At 36.8% G+C, this 12,450-nt stretch overlaps 1 protein-coding gene across 1 annotated transcript; it reads right to left on the bottom strand.

Moving 5' to 3' along the window:
• Positions 1–7,464: 7,464 nt before the first annotated feature.
• On the bottom strand, positions 7,465–9,373 carry LOC122013506 (1-aminocyclopropane-1-carboxylate synthase 7-like). Its single transcript, XM_042569782.1, has 4 exons — positions 9,115–9,373; positions 8,902–9,030; positions 8,645–8,805; positions 7,465–8,558 (listed from the first exon to the last, which is right to left on the bottom strand). Exons 1-4 carry the CDS (start codon positions 9,277–9,279, stop codon positions 7,949–7,951), a joined length of 1,065 nt encoding a protein of 354 aa, XP_042425716.1. The 5' UTR covers positions 9,280–9,373; the 3' UTR covers positions 7,465–7,948.
• Between the last annotated feature and the right edge of the window lie 3,077 nt (positions 9,374–12,450).

Raw genomic sequence — 12,450 nt, 5'->3', positions numbered from 1 at the left:
AGCAATGACGTATTAACTATTGCATTAGGGAGCCAAGAACATTATGGAAGGGTTAGAGGTGTAGGGGGGTTTGTGAAGCCCCAAGTCTACTTCAAAACTCCAAGGAAGAAGAGGGAGTTGGTGCCAAAGGCTTTGGCTGAAAACTTCAAAGAGCAAGCGGAGGAAACAAAGAGTTTGAAAGCTGAAGTTGAAAAACTCAAGGCTCTTCTTGCTCGATTTATGCCAGAAACAAGTGATCGAGTTTTTGAATGTGTAGCATCTAACAAGTCATCGCACATGGCAGTTCAAAGATTGGAAGATGATGTGGAAGTTTTTGAATGCGACAATTCATTCAATGAGGTTTTGTATTATATTTGGTACATTAAATTTTTTTCCTAGCTTCAGATATTAAAATATAATATCTTATTGTTCAGGAGAAAATATGTCATTTGACTCTGAAGAATAAGGGGAATGTGGTGGCATATGGCACGATAGTATCCGACGGAGGCCCAAATGTTATGCTGCACAATGCTCCACTTGGGGAAGGCAACTTAAAGGTGTCTGTTGATGTTGTTTTACAGGAGGAAGCGGAGGTTCCAATTCCACTTAAGTCGGGACCAACAGTAATGGTAGATGCTGTTGGAACTGTGGTTGAATGGCCAAAAGAGTTGGTGATATTTCCGACGACAAAGGTATTTCCAGTTCACTTTTTTGTTGCTATAGTTATATATTTTGCTATAATTATTTAAAATTACAAAAAAAGGAGAAACCTGCACCACCATTTGTTATTTTGGAGGTTCCTGATGAGAAAAATAAATTCAAGGAAGTTGAAAGTGCTCTACCAATACCATGCAAGTTTTTGTATTCTTATGTTGTTAGATTGATGACTAAGGAGGAGACCATTCCTATCAAATTTGATGAAACCATGTTTGGACGTAATGTGAGTACATCGTTGTTGAGAGAGGATGTCATGCGCTGTATGGAAATGAGAGAGATAGGGTCTAGGCAAATTTTGGTTTACATGGGGTAAGTTATGTCTTATATACAATTCTTCTCTTTGCATGAGTTCATGTCTTAAGTAACCATGTTTTTTATTACTTGAATGCAGTTACTTGTACAAGTACTTGAAGGAAACAAACATGGCTGAGTATGTGTTGTTTGTGGATCCCAACAAAATACCAGCCGCTCAAGATGACAGTACCTCTTCACAATACATTGCTAATCAGTTGAAAGCATCAAACGTAGACAGCATATGCCTTATCCCATACAACACTGGGTATATTTTTAATCCCTGCTCAATTCCTAATACATAGTAGCTTAGCTATATATTAACAATCGTGCAGGTACCACTGGATCTTGACCGTTATAAACGAGGACAAAGATACAATTTATTTGTTGGACTCAATGGGTAATAGGAACCGAGATAACGCTTGGAAAACTACAGTGTGCAAGTATGTTTAGATTATGTAGATTGTGAATAGATTGATTAGCAAATATGAAATGAAATAAGTTCTATTTTTATAATGTAGTGGAGTGAGAACGTACCTTTGTATGAGGGGTAATCCAAAACGACCAACTTTCAAACAGTTGACGGTATGTCTTATTGAAAACATGCATTTCTGGTTCTTATATATTTGGTTTTTCACTTTGCATTAACTTTGATTCATTAGGATAATCTAAAACAACAAGGTTGTGTTGAATGTAGATATTGTGTCATGCGGTACATGAAAGAGATTGTTGAATGTGAGGATATATAGTTGGAGAGGAAGATGTGTGAATTTCTTCCATTTTGAATAGGAATGCACATACTGAATCAAATCGATATAGTGTTGCACACTGAATCAAATCGTTCACGCTTTGCTACTGCTTTCTTCTCATGCTTTGATATGGCTTCTTTCGTTCTTTTTTTTCCTCGCCCTTAGATGACACCCTGTTTATGGTTTTATACAAAACTGTGTTATGCATAGTTCTATTAGTAGCTGGGGGAAATTAGTAACTGATTTGGGGCTAACATGCGTACTTTCCTATGGAAAGAGGGGAAAGGTGAATAGGGGTATGTTTTTTTGAGTTATTTGTCTATATAAAGTGTGTATGTGCTTAGTAATGGGGTGTGTGTGTGTGTGCTTAGTAATATTGTGTGTGTGTGTGGGGGGGTTGAATATTCTGCAAAATCCATTCCAAATCGGGCTTCTGTAGCCACTGAACTTACTTCAAGCATCCAAGTTGCTGGGTTATACTTCTCTTTGATTTTTAGGATTACAGAAATTGCCTATAAAACATAACAGATTTTTTTCAAAAGTTAGCTACAGATATGTTAAGCAACCTGAGCTTACTTTAGGCAGATTTTTTTTAGGATTCCAAAAATTATCTTTTGTGATAGATAATGCTTACTTCAGTTAGCTTTCTTCAAGTGTTGCTGGACTTCACACAACCTTAGCTTACTTCAGGCAGATTTTTTTAAAAATATTCTTTTGTGATAAACAATGCCTCAACTTTTAGACCAGTAAAATAATGAGCATGTAAGGCCCAAATTTATTTAGGCTTCTGTGACCCACATGTTATAATTCAAACAAAATTGTTACTATAAGAGTGCATATAAAAATACATATTTATTTGTCTTATCATGCTTTTGTTAATTTAATTCATGATTTTTTTGTCAACTTATTGTGTTTTTATTTAAAGTTTTCAGTTACAAAATATAACATGATGGTTCTTTCTAAATTGCAGTTTGCAGGTTGTGTGAAGAACCAGTACTATACGCAGACACAATATGATAAAGTGAGAATTGAATGGAGTGAATTTGTGTACTCGTTCTTGGAGTGAATTGCAGGTTGTGTGAATGAACCAGTACATGTTTTTGGTTTTTTATGGCTTATTTTGACCATATTTAGAGAGATTTGTTTTGTATAAACATATGCTGAAATCAAGGCTTATGAAGTTACCTTCTGTGATGCTCAAAATTACTGAAATCTAAAAATAATGAAGTAAAAAGAGAAAAAATACTTCACTTTATTCATAAAATCTGAAGTAAAATCTACTTATAACTTCGAAGCAATACAATTTGTTGCTGTAAAATAGTATCAACTACTTCGGTTATTACCAAAAATTCCGAAGTAGTATCTATCTATTACTTCGATCCAGAACGAAGCTAAATATAATTTAATCGATAATTACTTTAGGAATTAACGATATATGTCGAAGTAAAAGTAATCCATTACTTCATTTTTAACCGAAGTTAAAGTAGACATATTACTTCACAACAAATACTAAACGATGAAGTCGAAAAGGATTAATTACTTCGGTGTATTTAAAAACCGACAAAGTTAAATGCACTTTTTACTTCGTAATATGTCCGAACTCGACAGCCAATACGACTTCATTTTTCTGGGCCTACGACTTCGGAGTTTATTCGAAGTAAAATGAATCTTTTTACTTCACGCGTGTCTACTTCGGTAAAAACAGGTCTTTTACTTCAGGTAATCAACGAAGTAAAAAGTCGTTTTTCACATAGTGCCTATAGAAGAGGATGTGGTCGTTCCCTTGCTTGGTCACCAAGCATTGGACCGACCCCCTTCTTGGACACCAAGATGGACTTGTATTTTGATGGACTTGAGGCTTTAATGAGACTACGACAAAGACCTAGAGGAGAAATTGGTTTTGACCTTCCGATGAGCTTGAGTACCCCGTGTTCGCCCCGAACACACAACTCAAGTTCATCGATAATAACTCATTCCACTAGAGAGTTATTATCGCACTACCGCACCAATCCCAAATTACATTATGGGCTATTTCTTATCATGAGTGTGTTAGTCTCCCCGTGTTTAAGATTATGAATGTCCACTAATTAAGTAAGTTACTGACAACTCACTTAATTAATATCTAGCTCCAAGAGTAGTACCACTCGACTTCATTGTCATGTCGGACTAAGCCCACCTGCAGGGTTTAATATGACAATCCTTATGAGCTCCTCTTGGGGGCATTCTCAACCTAGATAACTAGGACACAGATTTCTTCTATAATCAACAACACACACTATAAGTAATATTATTTCTCAACTTATCGGACCTATTGATTTATCGAGCTAAATCTCACCCTTTGATAAGTCAAAGAAATAAATATTAAATATATGTGTTTGTTATTATATTACGATTAAGAGCACACATTTCCATAATAACTAAGGTATAGTTCTTTTATTAATTTAGTATAAAAATAACTTACCTAAAATGGTCCTACTGAATACACTTATAATGTACCAGTGTAATTTATTAATCAAGATAAACTAATACTTAATTACACTACGACTATTCCGATGGTTTGTTCCTTTCCATCTTAGTTGTGAGCAACTGTTTATAATTTATAAAGAACCGACAACATGATCTTCTGTGTGCGACACCACACACCATGTTATCTACTTATATAAATTAATTGAACAATTACATTTAATAAATAAATGTAGATATTGACCAATGTGATTCTTTTATTTCAACAAATAAATGTTTACAAAAGCTAGGCTTTTAGTATACACTCTAACACATGTACCTCTCCTTCAATGAGTCATTATCCTATTTTCATCAATCAAAATATTCCCTTATTCTAAAAATACCCTTGACCTAAAACTAAAATTTTCTCCCTTAATATCAAATATCAAAATATATTTATTTATTTTTTCTTTCATATCACTTCTCTCTCCTCGTTCTCTCTCATCATATTTTCTCTCATCATTTTATCACACACTTTCTCTTTCCTTAATCTCTCCTATCACACTCTCTTACTCTTTTTTTTTTCTTATTACACTTTCTCTCTCATCATACTTTCTCTCTCCTCATTCTCTTTCATTGCACTCTCTTCATTTTTTTTCTCATCATACTTTCTTTCTCCTCAATCTCTCCCATCACACTCTCTTTTTTCTTTTTTTCTCATCACATTTTCTTTCTCCTCAATCTCTCTTGTCACACTCCCTCTTTTTTTTCCCTCAACACACTTTCTTTCTCATCATACTTTTTTCTCCTCAATCTCTTTCATCACACTCTCTCTCCTCATTTTTTTTCTCATTACATGCTCTATCTTCATTCTCTCACATAATATTTTCTCTCTCATCTTCTTTCATCACGCTCTCTCCTATCACACTCTCTTTTTTCATTTTCTCTCATCACACTTTCTCTCTTTTCATTATTTCTCATCACATTTTCTTTCTCATCATACTTTCTTTCTCATTATTCTCTCTCATCATATTTTTCTCTTACATTTATCTTTCTCTCACATCTAATTTTTTCCTCTTATTTTCCTTTAAGGGTAAAAAAAGAAATTTTGATTTATTCCGATAAAAAATATGTAACTAATCAAAAATTACTTTTAAGAATGATATCCATATTCATACTCATTCTCATTCCATAATATAATAATTTTTATTTTTGATTTATTACTGCCTTGTAATGACACCATGCAGTCTTTTGCTTCTGGCAGTGTGCATGCATCTGATTATATCTGCAGGTTTACAATACTGGTCGATTAAAGACACCTCGTTGGAAACGTTAGACGGGCTGAGCTAGTAGGCCTAGTGGATTAAATGGGCCAATTGGGAGAGGGAGCTAGCTAGGTTAAGCAGAACAATTACACTGAATTATTCAAAAATAAATAATAGTCAAGTTAAATAGTTTTGGACGGGTTACATGAGCTGAGTGATCCAGACAAGTCAATCAGTCAGATGATCTATACAAGCTAATTAATCATGTCAAGACAGGTTGACAAGTTAAGCGAGTCGAATAAGCTAAACTGGCTGAGCCTGTTGACTCGATCGATCGACACACGGTCAACTCGTATTAATCTTCCACCCCCACTAGATTGAAGCTGGGAGCTGGAGGAGGGAGAGCTAGGGCATGTCCCCTCCCGGCCCTCTGTTTGTCGTCGTGCTTGGTAGAACCACTTGACTTGATACTTGATACGTCAATTATTCTCCGTGTTCTCCAGTACACAAATTTATTTTATTTTATTTCTGGCCTTATTCGAGGTGACATTGTTGACTCTTACAGCAAGCTAGATCCAGTTCAGAGTTTAACTTTAGCTTCTTCGTCTTCGTTCGTAGCCATTGCTTCAAGGACGACCTGTACGTCCATGATTGGAATCAAACAGAGACAAAACATTAATTAAAAGAGCACCACAATTTCTAAAGAAGACGACTCCGCGTCTGACTCTTCGAGTCGTAGGCTTCCTGCAGCAGTCAGACTACGTGTGGCCGTCGAACTCTGAGTCGATTTTCCGATGCCTGAGTTGGTAGTTCATCTGAAAAAGGCTTGGCCGACATGGAGCCATGGGTGACTGCATCGGTTGACTTTGGCGGAACACTACAAAAATTTTGCGGCCGTAGGTCCTCCTGCATGCCTACATGCATGCTTGGTCAATAGCCCTAGCAATTCCAAAACTGCACGTTGACTGTGTTTAATCTTTCCAACCACGTGGTCAAATCTTTGACGGCATTTTACTAGAGATAGAGAGATATATTTATGCTTTTGAATTACCAATCAACGCTCTATGCCAAATTAGATTGTTATATTCTCTTGAATATATACTTATGTTTTTTAGATGTCTCAGTACATTTGTGTTAAATTTACACCATCGCACTTTTAGATTCTCCCAAGTCAATCCATCACACTAAAGCTAATTTTAATCTGATAATTTTCGTAAAATCTAAGCTGCATGAATTTTAGACCATCAAAATAAGAATTCGAATAGAAAAAACAAAAACATATGAGCATGATATTCGTTTCATCTAAAACACGATATAAGGAAATAAATACTGTAATTACAAAGAACCTGAATGCAACGGAATTGTCATGGTTCTTCGTGCAGAGCTCGTCGATCCAACAATCTTACGGCAGAAGAAGGAGAAGAAGGTTGGCCTTCCGAAAGAGTTAGGGTTGACGACGTCGGATTCTCTTCGTCAATGGGGAATGAAGAGACGTCTCAAGATTACCCTAATCCTCTGGGACCAACCCATTCTATAGTGCACATCTATTATCATCTCATCGATGATAATAGATGTGGGACTATAAAATCCATATATACTAAATATCTATTATCAACAAATAGATGATAATAAATATATAGGTTCTAGATATATGAGATTCACATCCAATTACCCGAAACTCACTAGACATAAGTTAGATCATTTTAAAAGGGTTGGATTGTATTCACGTGTGTAACTTATAAATAAGCCCACTAAATAGGGATAATTTTATCCAACATAATCGATTAACTTGGGCAGTAATGGGTTGATGAATAAATTAAAAATATTTTAGAAAACTTACAAAAGCAGAAAATTAATTGGCCCTTGAATTAAATTATTAAATGTAAATGGTAAAGAAACCTCTTTCAACCCTCTTTACAACAACAAAAAAAAGGACATTTGAGTGGACAGTAATTGGTTCTCTGACGTCGAAGTACACTATTAAACAAAACTATATTATACATGCACATTGACTCTATTCATATATATATAGAATCAATTAGAATGCTTAATTATCTCAAGCACATAATCTTATTCTAATTCCTTACCAAATGCAAGGCTACAATCTTGATGAAGAAGGAAAAAAAAAAATTGAGAAGAGGAGAGGACATGCACCTCTCTTCCAAAAACATGACCTTCTTCCAAGATACAAAACAGACATAAATCTATGCGTGTATATATGAAAATTAATCTACGTCACCCTATTAATTCGTTTCGTTTGTTTGCCTCGATCATCTTGTTCATGAAATTCCCTAATCGTCTCAGGGCAGTCTCCAGCGTTTGATGGCTCATATTAGCAAAGCATACCCTGAACCAACCTACCTCCGAACAGTGACAGGAGGAGCCCGGCGAGATGTTAAGTTTCACCTCGTGCAGAATCAACTTCCAGAGCCTCAGCTCTCCTTCCCTTGTGGACTCTTTCAGCAACGGAGCCAGATTCATCCAACAGAAGAGCCCAGCGTTCCCTCACAAGCACTCAATTCCGTCATTCTTTAGCCCCTCGACAATGTACTCATGCCTCTCCTTTAGCCTCTTCCTGTTCGTCTCCAAGTAGTTCTCAATGAACTCTCTGTCGGAGAGCATGGAAGCCAGCATGTTCTGAGTCTGAGACGAGACCAGAGTGAAGCTGGACATCTTCCTAGCAGTCGTCACCACTCGATCGTTGTAGGAGTAAATGGTTCCGACTCTAAACCCAGGAAGGCCGAGGTCCTTGGAGAGGCTGTACACTATGTGCACTCTCTCACAGTCCCTGTATCCTCGCGCCTGGACGATCTCCGCCATGCTGACGAATTCGTCAGGGGAAAACACAGAGCCGGAGTAGATCTCATCCGATATCAAATGTATGTTCTTGCGCGCCGCAAAGTCGAGTATATCCTCCAGAGCAGGCCGGCGAATTGTCGTGCCTAGCGGGTTCGATGGATTGGTGATGACGACTCCTCGAACTCTAAACTTCTTGGATTCTGCTTCAGCAAACGCCACTTCCAAGTTTTGAGGAGTAATTTGGAACCCATTCGAGCTGTCGCAGTGGACCGGAATGATGTTAACGCCAGTTCTCCACCTCAAGTCCCTGTCAAATCTGCACATACAGAAACCGATTCGAATATATTAAGCTAATTAACCAGAAACATCTTCATTAATTAACAGGTTGAAACTCTTAATTACCCTGGATAATAAGGTGTCGGAATGAGTAAGCAGTCTCCGGGATTAGCTAAGATGAAGGTTAGTAGCTCATTTGCAGCAGTGGCGCCGGCTGTGAGGACTATGCGTTCAGGATCAAACTCTGCTCTTTCTCCTCTTATTTTCTCCATGAAAGTTGCCATTGCCTGCAGATCGAGAAAGTTTGTTTTGTTTTTTTGTTTTTCTTTTCACTCAAGCTAGCTATAATTACATTGCAAAATGTCTTTAAACAGATTAATTACCTGTCTAAAGCTTCTGAGACCATGGTAATCTTGAAACAAAGCGTTTTCTCTGAAGCTGGATATGCCACATCCCCAGCCAGTTGCCTCTGGATGCTGTTCTAAATACCTCTCCAATAGATCAAATGATACCTGCTGAGAAAAACCACAATTAGACAATGTTTTTGTTTTTTAATATGATTGATCATTTGCAGTGCTGCATGGAAGAGGACTTACTTGGTTTTCTGCCAGACCCATCTGAATGACTCCTGAAGGGTTTGTTGCAGCATCATAAGGGTCCTCATCATAAGCTTTCCAGCCAGCAAAGTAGGGGGAGTCCTCTCCGTGGGTGTTCGAGGTTGCAAGATCAGAAAGTAGTACTGGCACACAAGCCTTGACCATGGTTGCTAGTTCCAAGAAACAAGCAACAAATTACCATGTAAATGAGCAGGCTCTGGCCAAGTCCTGAGTTGACAAGGGAATGAATGGAGCAACGAAGCACTGGGAACCAATGAAAAGGCTTCCATAAGCATTCATATTTATAGTGTCAGAGAAAAGGGGAAGGAAAAAAGACACAACATGGAAGGCATATTCCAAATTCATCCAAACACTTTTGAATATTTCTTTTTCAATCCATTTTATTTTGATCCAAATAGTGTATCTCCTCTGTCTAAATCATGCATCCATCTACTTGAGAATTTTCTTAATTTTTCAGATATTTAAGAAATTAATTTTAATAGACGATTAATTTAAGAATATTGTTGGATTTATGGATCATCTTGTTATTTCCGATTTATCTAGTGGCTAATGGAAAACTTAAAAAACAGAGCTATTACTTATCTAACTTGGCATAAGACTTGAAAATGATCTTTTTCAACTAAAAACACTTAAATATTAGGCATTAATTAGACTGCTTTTAGTAATTTTTTTAATGATCTATTAATTAAACTCCATGGAAAATAAAAGATTACAGACGTATTTTAGAAAATCTGCATATATATATAATAAAATTGTGGCTGAACTGCAGCAAACTTGCCCTTTCCAAAAGGTGTCTGACCTCTTAGTACAGCTGTTTGCACACCCTTAAAATTTGTCATCCTCACAGGAGAATCCTTCCCCCGAAGAGCTTCAAGGATGGAGACAGAATATACAAACACTTTCTTTGCTGTGCAGGAAACATATAATAAATTAAATGACGGCATGCATGATCATAATCAACTAATAATTAATTGTGCCATTAATTAGTTCACTCTAATCTAGTCTTAGTGGGCGTGAAGCAGTAGTTTGCAATGATCACCCATGGCCTGAAACTGCACAAACTGAAGGAGATCATCATTGTGCGAAGAAGCAGCATGCAGCTCCAATGGCAGTTCGTTGGTTTTGCAGTAGCCAAAGTAAACAATGATTTTAATAAGAACTGCATGTTCCTCGCCAAGTACTATTTAATGCAGCAAGCTGTTGAAAGGTATATGAATAGTTTGTCTCTTCTTTAACGAGACTTATCAATTGTTTAGGTTTGTCGATCGTGCATGATATCTGTGCTAGTTAGTGTCCAGCAGCTAGCTACAAGTTAGCTAAATCTAATAGATTATTTGGGATATCTTTTGTTTATTTTCCTCCATTATTTGATATGCTCATATGATATGGAATTTGTGAATAATTTGGTGAGCAAATACAAATATTCTAGGCCTTTGCTTGACTTGCATGGAAGATCGATGATTCTGCATTTAGGCACACCAGTTTCTATCTACAGATGTTAGCATGCGGAGGAAGAATTGAATATCTCTCTAATTAAGCTAAGCAAGAGGGGATATATATATATATATATATACAACGCTGGGAAGATGACGCTCATGCTGACTGGATATAGACTGAAGATGACGTGGACCTCCGACGAACTACGCCTGTAACCACAAGTTGTTAGTGCCGAGCCGGAGAGGGATTTCCGGCGATGACCCTCCGACGCTCAAGTCAGTCACCGGCAACAAGCGAATGAAGTAGAGAAGAGAAAAGAGCAGCAGCGTAACTGTGGCTACAGTAGTCGTGAACATACCTTCGTCAAAGCCTCGGGATCCTTATATAGGGTTCCCAGGAGAGGCGTGCACGTTTCCCAAGGCATGCACGCTTCTCAAAACATACCTGGAAAGGACGTGTCAGAAAAGTGTGTCTGGCGCCATACCTTAACAACCCAAGCATATCCCTGACGTGACAGTGGAAGTTTCCACCGTACGATCCTCCGGGTGACCATGCCGCCAACCATGCCGTCTGTCGGTGACACTGGTCCGTAAGAAGATATCGCCAACTGCTCTTTTTGTCCATTATTGGGCTGAGCGAGAGAGCCCACTTGGCCAATCTGCCGTCCGGGTGACCTCATGGCCGGGCCGAGCGGGGGAGTCCGCTGTCTTGGCTCCGTCCTGTCAAGCGAGGGAGTCGTGCTTGTTTGGTCGGGGCTGTGTCCACTGTTCAACCAAGCGGGACGGTCGCTCGACCTTCGTCCTTCCATGACTGAGTTTTTTGAGTGTTGGAAGCTAAGTATTTGACCGAGCTATCGTAGTGCCGGATCGGGTATTCCTCGCACCGATCGGGAAGGAAGGGTCGCCCGATCAGATGAACTCCCGGGACGTTGATCACCTTGACCCTCTATCGGACGGGTCCCACCCTACCATCGGATCATATAACGACTACGTCAAATAACCCTCCCAGTTAAGACCCTGATTTACTATTAAGCAGAAAAAAGTATGACAGAGATAAAAAAAAATGGAAATAATAAGGCACAATATGTACAAGTAATCATGCAATATAATTTAAGTAATTTGGTTTTGAAGTTCATGTATATATAAAGCAAACTCAATAGAATAATTTTAATCAAAATTGTTTGATGAATTATAGTTTTTTCTAAAAAGAATATTTTTATAGATATAATTATTTAAAGTAAAGTGATATAATTATTTTATAATTTTTTAAAAATTACTATATGAATTATAAATTATTTAATATTAAAAAGTATTAAAAAATAGTCGTATAACAAATTTGTTCAAGTTATTTTTAACCAAAATTTAAATTTAAATATAAATATATACATGTACTCAGAAGATAATCGAAGTCCAACTGTAATTGAAGAGTAATCATATGATTAAAAATTCACCATGTAGACAAAAACTGTTATATGGTTATTTTTTTTTCCTTTGATTAAAATTTGAACATTTAAGAGGGCATTGGAATTTAGTACTCAACTTTCAGAATGCCCAAATAATTTAAAAATATATATGTAATAGTTTTAATTAAAACTATTATACGATCTTTTTCTACTCAAAATTTGAATCTATCTATAAGAAACAATTGGAGTCCAATTAAGCTTTAAGAGTGATCAAACGATTCAAAAATGGGTCTATAACAATTTTAACTATTTGTACCGCAGTTTAAAAAGTAATAAATTTTATCTATTAATTATAACCTCACTATTATGTCATAGTGTTAGACTTCTTTAATAAGTATACTCATTTATATTTATTTATTTATTACGTTGTGAATAAATATGCACATAAAGCGAATTGTATTGTATAGTTTTTAATT

Source organism: Zingiber officinale, chromosome 1A, assembly GCF_018446385.1.
Source record: "Zingiber officinale cultivar Zhangliang chromosome 1A, Zo_v1.1, whole genome shotgun sequence".
NCBI lineage: Eukaryota > Viridiplantae > Streptophyta > Magnoliopsida > Zingiberales > Zingiberaceae > Zingiber > Zingiber officinale.
This window is presented reverse-complemented; position numbering and strand designations above follow the sequence as displayed.